Here is a 19,142-nt window from a genome sequence, read left to right as displayed (position 1 = left end):
GATCGAAAGTTAGACCATTTTTGAGTTCCTCCCAACGAGACCTTTCATTTGAGTACCATGTCAAACTTTTTAATTTTTTTTTGAAATCCCAAAAAACTGCTATAACTCGAGAACCGTTGATCCCAGATCGGAAGTTAGACCATTTTCATCATATTTTCATCAGTTAAAGTTGATTTAATTTGAAAATAAAAATTTTAAATTGTTATAACTTTTTTATAAACAATTAAAAAAAAAATTTTTTCTCTAGAATTGAAGTTTATAATCATATAAGTAATTTAAAAAAAAAATTATGAGTTTTTTCAATTTTTCAACAACTTATGATTTTTTAAAGTTCCTGTTATCATCCCCTAGCTTCTAGCTACCCTATCTCAGTTAATTTCAATTTTAGGAAAAACAGTTATGAGAACATTTTTATGTAAAATTTTACGCTCTACAACTTTCATTCGAAACTTTTTTTTCTAACACTTACCATTTCCCCAAAATTAAAAAAAAAAAAACACTTTTTTTATTTTTTTTTCACCCCTTCTCGGGGGTGAATTCAAAAAAACCTTTCACAGTTCGTTTTTAGATGCTTCAAAGTAACTTATATCGAAAATTCAAGTTTTAACCTCAAAATTCGTATTTCATTGATCATTTTCTTGGACTACTAACGAAAGATCCGACATTTCTCAAGTTTGTCACGGTTCTGTTAATGGTATCTCTCGTTGGTCTGGGTCGGTCAGGAAACCTCTCAATGAACAGTCGAATCGTTCTATCTACAACTTTATTACATTCTCCATGAAGTAGAATGAGATTTAAATAATCTTCATTGGTAAAATTAGGCATAGTGGTCGATTTTATAACTTAATACGAATTATCACCAAATTAATGGTAAACACAAAATGCTACTGAATAAAGAGGAATTTGGCAGATGTAATTAATGATATCTATCATTAAAAAAAAAGAATGTAAAACATGGTAAGTTTTTGCATATGGTTCATAAGGAATTATTTATTTATCACTGGAGAGAAAACCGATGGCCGATTAGTTGAAATAAAGAGGTTTCCGATACAAATTCGAATCAAAATTCGCCATCTATTTAGGAACAACCTGTAACTTTTTTCTCTTGCATATTAGGGTAGTAAAATCTTGAACATGGTTTAAGTAACAGTTCCTGAAAATTTCATCTTTTTGGCGTGAAGGGAAAAGAAATAGCTGAAAGTTCAAGACGAAAAACAGTTTTTTGTGAATAACTCAGAAAATATCCACTTTAGGGCAAGGGTGTGATGTATACACTCACATTATTTTTTAAAGTAGATTCAATATCTGCCATAAAAAATGGGGTTCTAATTTGAAAAAATTGATTTTTCACGATTTTGTCATCCCTAACTTTGAAAGCGATTTTTTCACCCCCTGTATCATGAATCGCGATTTCGATTTTTAAAGTGGATACATCAATCTTACATCTTGAAAAATCCCAAAAATGAAAATTTTCCATCCAAAAACCTCGAAGTTATTCTTGTTTCAGCGGAGCTCTATTTTCGGTTTTTTTTTCGAATTTTCTCGCTCAGAGAGAATTTTCCAACCAAAACTGAAAAATGTTACATCAAAATAACTTGAAATTTTCTAAGGAATCTATTTCTGCAATAAAAAAATGGTGTTCTAATTTGAAAAACGGAAGTTGACGTCAGACTAGTTAACACAACGTATACTCATTCAATTTTAATGCCCCAGAATTCTGCAAAACTATATAGAGCATTCTCTACCAATGCACCCTTTATCCTCTTCCGCAATATATGTCTTGGAAGCATCTGCGATTTCGAGGGAAGTCTATTATAAAATTTAACCCCAAAATGGTTACTACCTGTTTAGGTTTTTTTGAGTCGATGGAACTCAATGCTAAGTTCATTTCTGTGTCTTGTAGTATAGTGATGATGGTCGTTATTTTGTCTGAATTTACTTCTATTGTCGTAGACATGCAGTATACAGGTAAGTATATATACAGAGGTAACGGTGAGTATACCCAATGAACGGTTGCACGATATCGTTCTCGGAACTCCAAAAATGGCTCTGACAGCTTCTTTTTGTTTCAAGAGAACACTTATCAATCCGGGACTATGACCCCATAATATTAGGAATGCCGTATGTTGCAGTTTGGTGGAAATTGGCATAATAGGTCAATACAGATATGTCCGAACCTGCAACCTCCCTCATCCTACGTATTGTGAAAATTGCCGTTGAAAGCCTTTTCAAGAGTGGTGTTGTGTAGGTGTTCCAAGTAAGTCGGTTATCCAAAGTTATACCCAATACTTTGATAGACGGAGGACGTTCATTACCTGCTACTATCATACGGCAAGACTTATCCACATTGAGCTTCAATCCATTCGTGCTAAACCATTTTTCAGCACTGGCCAAGGTCTCGGCCCCTCTGATTTTAAGATCTGTTCTCCTAAACGAGTCATTCACAAAGCTCGCATCATCTGCATACATTGAGGTCAGGGAGCACGGCACATTAATCGGTAAGTCGTTGACGTATATTAAAAACAGTAAGGGACCTAAAATTGATCCCTGCGGCACTCCATACCTCAAAATATTCACTCTCGATATCTCGTTGTTCCACGAGACCACCTGTGTCCTATTTTTCAGATATGACTCGAAAATAGCCAACGCTTTCCCTCTTACTCCATAAATTTCCATCTTTTGAACAAGTATATCCCTTTCGACACTATCAAATGCCTTCGACAGGTCACAGGTCAATACTTGAACTAATCTTCCTTCATCCACTGCCTTGACAATGTTTTCCATCAACGCAACCAGTGCTGTCATAGTTGATTTTCCAGATCTAAAACCATGTTGACTTTGATTGAGCACCCGAGACCTATCCAGAAACTCTAACAATCTTCGCTTCAATATTTCCTCTAATATTTTAGAAATGGTGGGCAGGATAGATATTGGTCTGTAATTAGTGCATTAGTCTTCATTACCATTTTTATAGACGGGAATTACTCTTGCGAACTTAATGACTTCAGGAAAAATTCCCTGCTCAAGACATTGATTAAACATATCACACATAACATTAGATAGATATCCTCAGTTTTTTTATTTTTGAATCTTTTGATAATCTGATTCAGCTCATCGATAGTTACTGGATAGTTGAACATTGAGCTCGAAGACACGGGTATCCTAGAAGGAGCTGTTCTCATCAAATTCATTGCCCCATCAGCAGAAGGTGTGCACTGCTTTGAAATCATCTGTCCTATGCTAGAAAAGAAATAATTTAGCTCATCTGGGGTTAATTTATTCTCGTCTTCTCTATTCAATTTTGATCTAGTAGTTTCTTGCTTTATAACCTTCCATATGGCTTTTGTTTTATCTTCTGATGAGTTTATATACTCCCGGTGAACTCTCTTCTTTTCAGATGTGTAACTTTCTCTGTAATTTATTATAATGTACAGTCTTTTTTATTAAAGTTGCTACCCCACCGTAGTTGCCACCCGAACGTGAATAATGCCCGCCACCCACGAAGCGTTTCTTCCAGCGTTTGGTAGCTAGCGTCGAAGAGATTCCAGTCAGACAGCTCGGGACACGGCCGGACGAGTGTAAATCAGAGTATGAACTTGACTGCCCAACTGGAATCTCTTCGACGCTAGCTACCAAACGCTGGAAGAAACGCTTCGTGAGTGGCGGGCATAAGAGTCTGCAATTGCATATTTGCAATATTGATGCGACCCAAAATATCCTCCGATGCCCAATGCTCAGTAACACAGCACAAATCATACTTATTATCATTGAGAAAACTCGAGCAATGATCAATTTTATTTTTTATGGATTTTTTATGTTCGCAATTGAAAATGGTACTTTTTTTGTGACATGTTTACCATACATTTATTTTTTGTCGGTTTCATCTCTGTTTCGAAAAAAATGATACCTTTTTATTGATATATTTTCAGGCCAATTTTCACTCTTGTACAGTGCATCCCATTTTGGGTGAGACAGCCAGGTTTCTCGCTTGTTATTTAAGATAGAGCCTTGCGGTTTTCACGGTCCTGTCCTACTTTTTCGTGAAACCCGAGTTGGTCTAATCAGATTTTGCATAACTGTTTCCGTTCAAGAGATACAGGGCGATTTTGGAAATTGATACTTTTCGGACCCCTCCTTCATCTCCGAAGTTATTAGAAATAATGCTGAGGTAAAAACTACATCTGAATCAGAATTCTGCGTAGAATCCAGTGGCGTACTCAATTTTTTTTTCGGGGTATGGTTTTGAAGATTCAACACAAACCTATATTTTTTTTAATGGAACACCCTGTATATTATTACTTCGTTGGATTCGTAATTTTTTTCCTCCAAAATGATGTATGATACTATGTAGGTAGGACGCACAGAAATATAAAAAACACTAAAACATCAAATGATGATGGTTTTTTTTGTTAATGGGTCATGAATTTCCTTAGTTTCAATAAGAGGATTATTACTTTCGATTTTTAAAAAGTAGTAGGTCATTGATAATACAAACATTCTTGTTGTTATTATGGCTACTATGCATTTGGCAGCATTGTTTTATCAAGCAAGCATTGGGAAGAAAAAACCAATCTGATCTAGCTGTCATCGCAATGAATTATTATTATTATTATTGACTCTTTTTTCATATGGGAAATCCATTGCCCATTAACAAAAAAACCATTATTTGATGTTTTAGTGTTTTTTATATTTCTGAACATCCTACCTACATAATATGATACATCATTTTGATGGAAAAAAAATTACGAATCCAACGAAGTAATGATATATAGAGTGTTCCATTAAAAAAAATATAGGTTTGTGTTGAATCTTCAAAACCATACCCCGAAAAAAAAAATTTAGTACGCCACTGGATTCTACGCAGAATTCTGATTCAGATGTAGTTTTTGCCTCAGCATTATTTCTACTAACTTCGGAGATAAAGGAGGGGTCCGAAAAGTAGCAATTTCCAAAATCGCCCTGTATCTCTTGAACGGAAACAATTATGCAAAATCTGATTAGACCAACTTGAGTTTCACGAAAAAGTAGGACAGAAACGTGAAAACCGCAAGGCTCTATCTTAAATAACAAGCGAGAAACCTGGCTGTCTCACCCAAAATGGGATGCACTGTACAGTTCGTCAACAATGTCCAAGCTACCATGTCCAAGCTACCACCTACCTCAAATTATATCGAATATAAATTTAATTATCTATAATATTATTGATATACTGAACTATCTAAAGACTCTGGAATAGAAATTAAGAAATATTTTCTTTCAGGTAGCACTCAATAAAATTCATCTTTTTCTGAAAGAAATTTTAGATAACATGAAAATCTGTACCATACAATTTCTAAATGTGATTCATTTAGCTATTTCAATACTATTCTCATTCGAATATCTCAATATTTTTCCTAAAAAAAAAATAAAAGCGCGTTATTCCCATAGCTATTTCAATTCTATTTCCATCCGAATAACTCATTATTTCTCATTAAAAAAATTTAAAACTCTTTATTCCCATAGCCATTTAGCTATTTCAATAATCAACTAATGCGAAAAACTCAATATTTCTCCAAAAAAAATTTAAAACGCGCTATTCCCTTAGTAAATTCGCCTTTTCGGCCTTTTTACTTCCATCCTTCACAACACCTCTCTCTCTCTCTCTCTCTCTCTCTCTCTCTCTCTCTCTCTCTCTCTCTCTCTCTCTCTCTCTCTTCGATAGTCTGCAGAGCGAAGCGAGTAGAAGCCACGTGAGGGCAAGTCCATGTTATTATAGGTCTATGGTATGATCCAGATATATCGGTGGTGCCATCTAGGAAGAGTAGCTCGAACCGGTTCTGGTGAGGAGGTTCGGATCACAGGATTCTATATGTGTAGGGCCGCGGGTATAATTAGTTCAGTAAGATGCATATAGATGGCTTGTCATAAGATCAGTAAATAATATACAGATTGATTGATTAATGATTAATTGATTAATGATATAACAACTACTTCTTTCACTTGGCCATTTGAGTACCTCAACTTGTAGTTATATGTTATTTGGCATAAATGACGATTATATCTCACTCCTTAGTGAAATGCTTTAGATATTGTATATCTGGCACTCAAATGTATTCGGAATTTGTTGAAATTTATTACATTCCTTTCTTTTGCTGAATTCAACATTTTCATTCAAAGGATATCTCAAAAACTTTATATAAGTATATAACACTAATAATTTAAGTACAAAAATTCAGTATATGCTCTTTGAATAATTTATAAATCCAGTAAGGTAGGTATGTATTATTTCATATTCCCATTTAGGAATTATTCTCATAGAATGGGAATCTTTGAATTAAGGTTGACACTGATCGGATCAAAATTCGTAATAATACCACAGTATAGGAACTATACAGTGTGGAACAGCCAAATGGAATAAATTCGATAACGTTTTAAGTTTATGTGACGTGACTCGCTCTGCCCGCCGAAGGGGCTCCGCCCCTTGGACCCCGTCACTATGCCGGTAGATCCTTCACTGGGTATCCCTCTAGAAAATAAAAGATTTTTTTCGGAAACCTTGTATCGTTAGCTGATTTTACACGATTCACTCGGTATCCTATGCTGATTCTAGGGTAGAATTCTATAAGACTTCTTGCCTAGAACATATCGTTTCGCCCTTGCTCACATGAAAATATTTGATGCAAATAACTTTCCATGACGACAAACCAAGGGCGGTCCTAGCCTTAAATTTTGAGGGGGTTCGCCGTTAAGGGTTTCGAGTTTTTCTATGGTACCAAATCCCAGATTACACCGATATCGAGCTTAACCTCTCAAAAATATTTATATTTAGATATTTATATGAATATTTATACAGGGTGTTTCAAGTTCGAAGGCCTATTAGACGTTTCTGGAGAACTGGGCCGATTTGAAATCTGAAAATTCAGAATATGACATTGTTCATGATGCCCTATTCAGCTAAAATATTTCAGAAGTTCTGGCACTTCCGGTTATACAAGAATTAAAAAAAAATTCTTCGAAAAAACCATTTTTTTTCATTTTATGTCTCAGATATTATAAAGATTTCCATTCTCAATTACTCTCTGCTAAAATTATTGCGTTAGTTCTCATAGTTTTCAAAATATCAAGAAAAAACCGTAAAAAAGAGAGAATTTCCATAGTCACTATCACGTGAATTATTTTCACTGTGAATATCCTATGCGTATACTCAATTCACTTTCACAAACTAGAATGATGTTGGAATATCGTGCATATCTTGAATTTGAAAAATATCATCACAGGGTGTTTCAAATATTGTGCCAAAAATTGTGGATAAAATTTGATCATAACTTTCGATTTTCAAATCAGAACCCTATTTTTTTGTGATTTCGTTGAATTCTACGGTAAAAATAAGGGTAGTGTTCAAACATGATTATGCTCTCAAATTCAATAATTCAAGAGTTATTCCAGATTTTATGAATTTATGTTATACGTAGGGTCAATTTCATTCAATCTGTTTCTAGAGTGCGTTTCAAATATTCAATTATTTCAAAGTGACAGGTGTACTCATTATTGAATCTAGTAGATTATAATTTGATGATATGAATCCCCGTTATTCAAATAATGAAATTCTGGATCTATTCCATATCCACGGTGAATGCAACAGAATTGTTTCGAGAACTTGTCGAGCATTCAATCAGAAATATCCACATTTACCACCAATTGACGAGAAGATAAGTCGGAAGTATGTTTCAAACTTTCTGTTACTCCCTTTTCATCACCACGCTGATTTTTTCCTGAATTCATAAAATGTATTCTACCGCTTTTTCATATGAATAGAATTGGCACACAGGAGTCCTGCATGATTTTATTTCATTTGGTAGGTAGAGGTTTTTTTCTTCTAGGTAGGTACTCCATCCAGTATAATGGATATTCATGAAGTATGCAACATCCTTTCAAGTAGATGAGGAAATTTCTGATTTAAAATTTGATGAGTTCTACCAATAATTCTACTGCATTCATCGTGAATATGGAATTAGATATTTATAATACAAGTGCAGAACTTATTGATATTCTTCCAAGAGTTCAGAATGACCGAGTGGTAGAATGAGCCTTCTGTACGAGTTTTAAACATTATGTTCCCGAATTCACTGCCTTTTTATTGAAATTGACGGAAATTTCCATAAATATCTATTAGTGATTTTTGCATTGAAAAATGTTGGTTGGTAGAACAGTTTTCTGTATCACAAATTTGACAAATAATAGATAAATCCGTTCCAGTCTATTTTGTTCCACAAAATGTGCCGGAAAGAACTGATTTGCCTCATAATTAGAGAAAAGTATATCCAGAATTTTGTCATTTGAATATCGGAAATTCAATTCGTGAAATCAAATTAGTGAAGCTTTGATAATGAAAATACCTGTCACATGTAAAGTAATTAGATATTTAACTTTCTATGGTCATAGAGTATTATTGCTAGTCTGTCTGGAAACAGATCGAATAAAATTGACCCTACGTATAACATAAATTCATAAAATCTCAAATAACTCTTGAATTATTGAATTTGAGAGCATAATCACGTTTGGACACTACCCTTATTTTTTACCGTAGAATCCAGCGAAATCACAAAAAAATAGGGTTCTGATTTGAAAATCGAAAGTTATGATCAAATTTTGTTCACAATTTTTGGCACCCTGTGATGATATTTCTTAAATTCAAGATATGCACGATGTTCCAACATCATTTTAGTTTGAGAAAGTGAATTGAAATAGGCATAGGATATTCACAGTAAAAATAATTCAGGTAATTGTGAATAAGGAAATTCTCTCTTTTTTACGGTTTTTCCTTGATATTTTGAAAACTATGAGGACTAACACAATAATTTTAGCAAAGAGTAATTGAGAATGGAAATCTCGATAATATCTGAGACATAAAATGGAAAAAAAGTTTGTTTTGAAAAAAATTTTTTTAATTCTTATATAACCGGAAGCGCCTGAACTTCGAAAATATTTTAGCTGAACAATGTCATATTCCGAAATTTTAGATTTAGGCGTACAACTTTGCTCTTGCCGTTTTGCAATAGCTGGCTGTAACGGTAAGTGGTAGTCGAAATAAATATATCGTAGATGTCATACAATAAGTTTAGTTATTTGTGAACATAACGCCATCGACATGTTAGTCGATTTGTGTCTGCATCATAAAGATATTCACGATTAACCATGTCAGCTTACGAGTCAAATTCTCGTCATTTGAGGGAGGTTTTAATTTTCTACGGAAATATGAATAAATCTGCGGCTGATGCTCATCGAATGCTCTCAAATACCTATGGTGAGGCCGCTATTAGTGAAAGAACGTGCCGAGAGTGGTTTCAACGCTTCAAGAATGGTGATTTTGATGTCGAAGACCAGCATCGCGGTGGAAGAGAGAAGGTTTTTGAAGATGCAGAATTGGAGGCAATACTTGATCAAGACTCATTTCAAACGCAACAATAATTGACAGGATCATTAGGACTACAAGCCATTTCAAAACGCCTGAAAGTCATAGGAATGATTCAGAAACAAGAAAAGTGGGTGCCGTACGAGTTGAAGCCGGGAGGTGTTTGAACGGAGTTTGTTTGTTTGTGAACAACTGCTTTCGAGGCAAAGACGGAAGGAATTTCTGCATCGGATTGGGACTGGAGACGAAAAACGGGTTCATTACGATAATCCCAAGCACATAAAATCATGTGGATATCCCGGCCATGCTTCCACGTCGACGGCTAAACCGAATATTCTCGGTTCTAAGGTCATGCTCAGTATTTGGTGGGACCAGCTCGGCGTAGTGTATTATGAGTTAAAACCGACTGAAACGATCACAGGCGATCGTTATCGAACGCAATCAATGCGTTTGTGTCGAGCATTGAGAGACAAACCGCCGCAATACGACGAGAGAGTAGATGAATGGATTTTACTGCATGACAATGCTCGACTCCATGTTGCGAAAGTCAAGATATACTTGAAAGAGTTGAAATGGGAATTCCTATCCCACCCGACGTATTCTCCAGACGTTGCTCCCTCGGACTATCACTTGTTTCGATCAATAGCACACAGCCTGGCTGACCAGCACTTCCTATCTTATGAAGAATTAAAAACTTGGATCGATTCCTGGATCGCTTCAAAAGACGACCAGTTTTTTTCAATTCGTACGCTGCCCGAAAAATGTGAGAAAGTATAGTGACCAGCGATGGGCAATATTTCAAATCATAAATGTATAATCAGTGTTTTCCAATAAAGCCTCAAATTTCGGTAAAAAAATTTGTACGCTTATGTATTTGTTATATTATAATATATTTATTTACTTATCACGGTTTTAGCCATTCAGGTAGAAATTAAAAAAAAAAATAGTAAATCTATTGTTTCATATGAAAAAAAAAAGAAGACAATTGGCAAGTATAACACAAAATCTAATTTGGTCTGTGAACCCTTTGAAAACTAGGGATGGGACGGTATTTCAATACCGCGATTTTGGAACGGTATTTTTGAGTAACGTAGTCGCGCGTTCCAAAAACGTAAAGTAACCGGTTCCAAAGTAACGATAGTTACGGCGTACCGGCACCGGACGAATAATAACATCGAAACGGTTTGGGATATTTGAACGAGGTTTGGTAAATATGGATACCTCATTAAGGTTTCACGCTGAATACCACATCTTCAGCAATACACATAGATATAACTTCTTTCACGTAATACCTAGATTACCCGAGGATGGTATATTTCCATTGGAGTTTACACCATCTGTTTTTAATGAGTTGCCCTTCGAAGATTCTAACCTTTGTTGTTATTCTGAGTCACCAAAAAAATTTATGGTTTTATGATTTTGTTATGCTTGCAAACGTTCTTCTAGAATAACGTAGAAACTCAATGAACAATGAAAAATCATTCAACAGGACAGTCGACAAATAGTCTAGGTATCCCAACGGTCTCGTTTCTTTCGTTCCTCTGTCGCTGGTACTCAACTTAGTTGCAATCGCCTACGGTTTTGTTACCAGTAACCACAGTTACAAAATCGCGGTATTTAGGAGCGGTATTTTTCTGGAGCGGTCGCGAATGTAACGCGACTGGTGAGTAACCGGTATTCCCATCCCTATTGAAAACATTGTAATCACAGCGTCCTCGTCAACATCAATGTCCCTGTATATGTTCAGGAGAACTAAACTGAATCCGATGCCAATATCGAAAAAACCAGAATAACACCATATGAACTACCATTTATTCATTTCGAAAATAAACTTGCCGAATTTTCTGCTCGAATAGCTGTGCGAAAATTATGAGTTCCCATACAGTTTTATAATACGTCATAATCTCAAACAATCTATTAATATGAATTTCCACCAAGTAAAAAACCGATCCCATCAAGAAGATCTGGCATACAGGCAACGTTGCAGATTATTTCGCATCTGACCATAGACCTAATATTAGGTCTATGCATCTGACAGACGTTACGTATTAAACATGATGGCCGCCGCCATATATCAACAATGGATGAAACCATCGATTTTGACGAAAAAAAGGCATTTTTATTTCAGGGAAAGCTTGAAATGTGATTAATTAATCATTTCTAACGAGAATCAGTTAATAAAATACAAAAAAACTAGTTATTAATGTGGATAACCTCATCTTCATTAGACCAATTTCACAATAAAAAAAAAAAAAAAACCAGCTGGATTAAGGAATTTATGATAGCGGATTCGTGATCTAAGACCCAAAATAAGTAAGTCTGCTAAATTTCATCACTTTTGAATCATTATTCAAATTAATTCTATATAGTAAACATTGTTTTTCTTTTCAGAAGATGGATTATTCTCGTTTGGATGGATAATTATACAGGATATTTATTTGTCGAATATCAATTAGAAGTATCTAGAGATGTTGGACCAATTTGTCTGAAAATTGAGATAAAAGCTTCAAATTATTAACTTATTTGTAAAGAAATACACAATATTTGATCAACAATTATATAGGGTGTTTATATATTTGAAGTAGTAATTAGACATTTTGAAATCTGAAATTCTCATTTCTCTAGAAATGGCAATTTCTTTCTTCTTTAAAAAATTTGGGAAAAATGCATAAGCAAAATGTGAGAGTTATTATGAGTCAATAGAAATACTACCTGAAAAAGAAACTGCATTCAATGTTTATTTTCAGTTTCGACAAATATTGAATTTTCTTATTCATTCGATAAGATCTATGAAAAGACCTACAGTGAAATTTTTGTTTTAGGAATATTCAGTATAGCTATAATAAACTGAAAAGCAGCAGAATGAATAGATCTACCTTCCAAAAACCCATGGCTTATGTTGCCTCACAAGCAATCGTAACATTTTTGAGAAATCAGGTTATAAGAAGTCCCTCATTTCCAAGGTTCATCAATACTTTTTTCAGTTGAGCAACAAATTATTCTTCTATTCCATAATTTATTAAGTAATACAATATATGATCAACAATTATATAGGGTGTATATATTTAGAATACAAGGAAGGACACCTTTTGAAATCTAAAAATTTGGTTAATAGTAGGTTATTTTTCATAATTTATAAACTAATACAATATATAATTTGCAATTATAAAGGTAGGTTGCATAGATTTAGAATACCAAATAGTGATTTCTATTTTGCTTACTCTTCTGTTGCATATTTCTTGAAGGTATATGGACAAAAATGATTCTTGTGGGTTCTGGTGAACGATCGAAGGGATACAGAATACAGGTAACAATGTCATCAGTCGAGATGTAGTTATCATAGATAAGGGATGATATAGAAATTTCACTAGATAATTCTGATTCAGTGGAGGAGAGCTTGTAGCTCTGGGTTTTACTCAGAAGTAAATTGAACAGGGCAATTTATGTCCTATATAGTAAATAAAATTTTGACAGATATTAGTAGAAAAAGATCAACAATTGAGCATTGTATTTACAATCCAAAAATAACTTGCTAACTGTTGTTGCATTGTACGTGGATGATTTCTTTGTTTTAACTAATGTTTATTCTGAATGAATATATCTGATAGAAAATTTAAGTGATAATTTTATCATAAAGAATTTAGGGAACGCTAAAAAATGTTTAGGGATGAATATCCCTAGAAATTATGAAAAAGGTAGTATAGTAATTGTTTATATGCTTCAAATATGTATTGTAATTATTCAACATGTCTGATTGTAAACACATGAAAACTCCTTTGAAAACTTAATTGAAAATTGATTCAACATAAGAGAGTTGTAATGATGAACCATATAAAAAATTAATAGGTTTATCAACGTCTTTAGCAGTATTAACTAATCCTGATAAAGCACACTTTGTTAATCTCTTGATTCAATTTAATAATTATCTCATTATTGAACACAGGAAAAGTGCAAAACTCATTTCAAGATGCAAGTAAAGAAAGATCATCGTTCAATGTTTACTTCAGGACCTGTGTTCAGTATTTGAAATGACTGCCTCGGTACTAAAATTGTATCAGCCAATACTATTGACCCATGTTAGAGGTTTCGATAACTACACTGACTTGATTTTTTTCAAATGTTAAATCTGGATCTGAATCAATTAATAATTTAATTTTCACCAAAATCGAAAGCAATATGAATAAATCAGTAGGATAGCATTTTCGAACTGGCCATAGAGCACCTATTCCTATAACGATTGAAAGATTGGAAACTTAAGTGAACAAATAGGTATCTACATTTTTAAACGAGTTTAATCATTCATTCATGACATGGAAAGTTTTAATAAATAGTCACTTTTTAAAGTATTTTATACCTACATTGAATTGCTGGAAAATTTATACCAATTTCGAAAGTAACTGCCATGTCAAAATTTTTCATATACTGAATGGTCCTTCAAATTTTATTTCTGTCGTAACATTTTGACTAGTAATTCAAGTGAAAAATTTGAACTGATTTTATATATGTATATAGTATAGCCATAAATGAACAACCTGAAAAGAGACAGAATGAATAGACTTGCCTTTCGAATACCCATGGCTTATGTTACCTCATAAGCAAATTTAATATCTAGATAGAACCTTTTTGAGAAATCAGGTTATAAGTTTGAGAGTCTCTTAATTTCCAAGGTTTCAGTTGAACGACAAATAATATTATGATAATATAACAGGGTATATATGGTTGAAATTACACAACGATTTGATTTCTTCATTATAAATTCAACAGCACTGCACTCAAATTCTTCAAAAACTGATAGGTCACTTATATTTTTGCACTCTTCAGTCGTAAAAGTGTATATTTTAGATATTCAAAGAACACATGGAAATTTTTGAATGTCATCTGACTAACATGGCTCTTTTTCCAGTAATAAAGCCAATTGTGAATTATCTATAGGGAGTTTTTCTATCTGTTTAATACATGATCAGATGAAGCTTCTGTTCTCTTTGGTAGTTCCATCTTCTGTCGCAATAAATTCAAATTCTCACGAAAGAGAATGTAGTTTTATAGTTTGTGGAAAATAAACGAAAAATTCCTGAAATAAAGTAACATTCATATCCAATTGAATGATACAAACACTTAAAACAAACCTGAATTGAGGAAAATGCATTCGATGATATAAATGTTCATTTCTAAATTTTGACAAATATCTATCGAATTTTTGATTCGCCGAAGACTTTGCATTTTATCTGTCGGCATTTATTTAAATATTGAATAACAATTTTGGAAACTGCAAACTTTTTCAAGAACTTTCATATATGGAAATGGAATATTTATTATTAACATGACACTGACAGTCAAATTGTCCACAGATACCACAGAAATATGGGACTTGAAATGTCAAAATGATCCGAAACACCCCGTATACTCGAAAACCGCGAGGAGAATCGAAGGTTTGGGATTTTTCCCGGGATCTCCAGACGATTTTGAGGGGGGTCTTATTCTTGTCATTTTTGCTCTAGATGGTCCCGTTTGGGCTGTGATTTTACGTTTAAAGTTTGACGTATATGTGCAAGCGGTTTTATATATACTTAGACTCGCTCTGCTCGCCGAAGGGGCTCCGCCCCTTGGACCCCGTCACTATGCCGATAGATCCTTCATTGGGTATCCCTCTAGAAAACAAAAGATTTTTTTCGGAAACCTTGTATCGTTAATCGTTAGCTGATTTTAGACGATTCACTCGGTATCCTATGCTGATTCTAGGGTAGAATTCTATATGACTTTTTTCCTAGAACATACCATTTCGCCCTTGCTCACATGAAAATATTTGATGCAAATAACTTTCCATGACGACAAATCAAGGGCGGTCCTAGCCTTAAGTTTGAGGGGGTTCGCCGTTAAGGGTTTCGAGTTTTTCTATGGTACCAAATCCCAGATTACACCGATATCGAGCTTAACCTCTCAAAAATATTTATATTTAGATATTTATATGAATATTTATACAGGGTGTTTCAAGTTCGAAGGCCTATTAGACGTTTCTGGAGAACGGGGCCGATTTGAAATCTGAAAATTCAGAATATGACATTGTTCATGATGCCCTATTCAGCTAGAATATTTTAGAAGTTCTGGCACTTCCGGTTATACAAGAATTAAAAAAAAATTCTTCGAAAAAAATATTTTTTTTCATTATATGTTTCAGATATTATCAAGATTTCCATTCTCAAATACTCTCTGCTAAAATTATTGCGTTAGTTCTCATAGTTTTCAAAATATTAAGAAAAAAACGTAAAAAAGAGAGAATTTCCATAGTCACTATCACGAGAATTATTTTCACTGTGAATATCCTATGCGTATACTCAATTCATTTTCACAAACTAGAATGATGTTGGAATATCGTGCATATCTTGAATTTGAAAACTATCATCACAGGGTGTTTCAAATATTGTGCCAAAAATTGTGAACAAAATTTAATCATAACTTTCGATTTTCAAATCAGAACCCTATGTTTTTGTGATTTCGTTGAATTCTACGGTAAAAATGAGGGTAGTGTTCAAACATGATTATGCTCTCAAATTCAATAATTCAAGAGTTATTCCAGATTTTATGAATTTATGTTATACGTAGGGTCAATTTCATTCAATCTGTTTCTAGAGTACGTTTCAAATATTCAATTATTTCAAAGTGACAGGTGTAGGGGGAGTCCGGGAGAGTTTACCAGAAGGGGGACTATAGCCACGGCTCATAAAAACTTTGTGTCTCTATGTATTAAGAGATGGCTCCACTTCTTGGATGTCATAAGCTCACCCCGAGATTCTCCCGCGACATCATTGCGCTCTTCAGTTGGATTTAGGAATGCGAAGTGATAACGTGATTTCGTGTCTGGTGAGTGATTTTTTCCGATTTTTAACATTTCATTGCTGTTGTTTCGTATCCATAGATTCAAGTGAGTAACTTATTTATATGGCAAGTATATTCATTCTTATAACACTAACAGGATAAAGCTTTTATGAAAGTAGCATAAATTTTTTTTTAATTGAATAACCAACATATTAGTGTGGGGTGGGATACATTAGGCACATGTGAGGGGGAGACTTTATCCAGGGTAATCGCTCCCGCAATTCGCTAGTTAAGTAATTTTTTTTACATTTCCAGATTAATGAACACTCAAAATGCCCTTCCAGTATAAGAAGAAAGATTTAACAAGGAACAGGAGTAATTTGAATTTATCAGTGATAAAAAATGCTTTAGATGATATTGACAAAGGAAAATCTATTAGAGGTGCTGCTCTGGAGTATGGAATAGATAGAAATACATTGCGAAATTATCTCAGGGATAGACAAAAATTAACTAAAATAAATGAACTAGGAAGCCAGTTCAAAACTTCCCAAATATTCTCAATAGAAGAAGAAAAAAAACTCGTAAACTATCTTCTGACTTGCAGTAAGATGAATTATGGGTTGACTAGAAAAGAGGCTCAGAAACTGGCTTGCGAGTATGCAAAGATCAATTCAAAAAGAGTTCCACAATCTTGGACTTCCAATAAAAGTGCTGGTAAAGATTGGTTCAGAGGATTTATGCGAAGAAACTCTGAACTTAGCTTAAGAATCCCCGAGGCAACCAGTTTGTCAAGGTCAACAAGCTTTAACAAAAAAAACGTAGCTGATTTTTTCGAAAATCTGAGAAACGTTAGAGAAAAATACAAATTTGAAGCTCACAACATCTATAATTGTGATGAAACTGGCTGTACGACTGTTCAAAATTGTCCGAAGGTATTAGCAGGCAAACATGTACGTCAAGTAGGACAAGTTACTTCAGCCGAACGTGGCTCACTTGTGACGGTTTGTTTCGCCGTTAACGCTTTAGGAAATAGCATTCCACCTTTTTTTATTTTCCCAAGGGTTAAATACAATGACAGTTTTGTAGCTGGTGCACCAACAGGCTCAGACGGCGATTCCTATCCAAGTGGATGGATGACAATAAAAAGTTTTGTGAAATACATGAAGCACTTTGTTAAATATTCGAACGCATCACTTCAAAATCGAGTCCTGCTCATTCTCGACAACCATGAGAGTCACGTCAATATTGAAGTTATCGAATATGCAAAACTGAATGGAGTAACTTTACTGACCTTACCACCACACTGTAGCAACAAGTTGCAGCCTTTAGATGTTGCTATTTATTCATCTTTCAAAGCCAGATATAATGCAGCTATGAATAATTGGATGCTGAGTAACCCAGGGAGAACCATTACAATTTATAATATACCTGGTTTTGTGAGCACTATCATGTCGCAGGCTTTCAGTCAATCCAATATATTGAGTGGATTCAGAAAAACCGGAATACACCCTTATAACCCAGATATCTTCACGGATGAGGATTTTTTATGCTCCTCAGTAACGGATAAAGAGATGACTGGTGAACTTCAAGACCAGGTTGCTTTGACAGCTGACAAGCTCACAAACTACCTTTAGATGTTACCAGTGTTGAATCAGCTTCATCATCAACTATACAACTAATTTCAGAGCCTTCGACATCTGCATCGGGGATCGCGGTCACTGCGCAAGAAGTGGTATCTAGTTCAGATATTAAAAATGCAGAATCCGGGATAGGTCTGAAATCAAAAATAATTTTGCCAGAAGTAATTAGACCTTTTCCAAAATCTGCTCCCAGAAAAACTATTCGTCGTGGAAGACAGCCAGGAAAAACCAAAATTTTGACTAAAACACCAGAAAAATTCGATTTGAGTGTTAATGAGGAACCGAAGGAAAAAAAAATTAAAATGGAAACAACAAAGGCTAAAACAAAGAAAAAAACTGTCAAAAGACAAATTTTACAGTCAAGTGACAGTGAAAGTAGTCCTGAAGAAGAACTCGAGTATGATGATAGCTCTGATGGCTTATATGACGTAGATGATTGGTATTGTTTTTTATGTGGGACAGACGAGAAGATAGCCATGCGACTGTGCGCTGTTTGTGGAAAATATGTCCATGAAATGTGTGTTGGGCTAACGAGATATGACAAGGAAGAGTTTATTTGCCCTCATTGCTCAAAATGAGAGAAGATGAGGAACTAAATTTTCGTATTATGTATATCAGTGATACTCATTAGTTTACCAAATACTTATTTCTCACCCCTTAGCTATGGTTCCTATTTTTTTATTTTTTTTTTATGTTATACTATGTGCATTGACATTAAAACATTATATTTTTGAATACAGTCAGTATTTTAACTTATCATTTTACCTTTTTTCAAGTTCGGGTATTGTCTCCCCATATGGAGGGTAGAGTCTCCCACCCAGGTGGGACATATTAGCCAAAATTATATTTGTGAGAATTCGTATATAACTTTTAAATTATTTGAAGTACGCCATTCGTCCTTGAGACAAAATGTAGGTTAATAGTGCAGCTTAATATAAAATCAACAAGAAAAAGCTATATTTTAACCCAATAAGAAATATGGGTATTTTGGTGAGAAGCGGGTCAACTCTCCCGGACTCCCCCTACTCATTATTGAATAAAGTAGATTATAATTTGACGATATGAATCCCCGTTATTCAAATAATGAAATTCTGGATCTATTCCATATCCACGGTGAATGCAACAGAATTGTTTCAAACTTTCTGTTACCCCCTTTTCATCACCACGCTGATTTTTTCCTGAATTCATAAAATGTATTCTACCGCTTTTTCATATGAATAGAATTGGCACACAGGAGTCCTGCATGATTTTATTTCATTTGGTAGGTAGAGGTTTTTTTCTTCTAGGTAGGTACTCCA

At 34.3% G+C, this 19,142-nt stretch overlaps 1 protein-coding gene across 1 annotated transcript; it reads left to right on the top strand.

Moving 5' to 3' along the window:
* The first annotated feature begins 16,099 nt into the window (after positions 1-16,099).
* Positions 16,100-18,863, top strand: LOC123676859 (MFS-type transporter clz9-like). Its single transcript, XM_045613114.1, has 2 exons — positions 16,100-16,249; positions 16,520-18,863. Exon 2 carries the CDS (start codon positions 16,537-16,539, stop codon positions 17,836-17,838), a length of 1,302 nt encoding a protein of 433 aa, XP_045469070.1. The 5' UTR covers positions 16,100-16,249; positions 16,520-16,536; the 3' UTR covers positions 17,839-18,863.
* The last annotated feature ends 279 nt before the right edge of the window (positions 18,864-19,142 follow it).

Source organism: Harmonia axyridis, chromosome 3 (assembly GCF_914767665.1).
Source record: "Harmonia axyridis chromosome 3, icHarAxyr1.1, whole genome shotgun sequence".
Lineage (NCBI taxonomy): Eukaryota > Metazoa > Arthropoda > Insecta > Coleoptera > Coccinellidae > Harmonia > Harmonia axyridis.
This window is presented reverse-complemented; position numbering and strand designations above follow the sequence as displayed.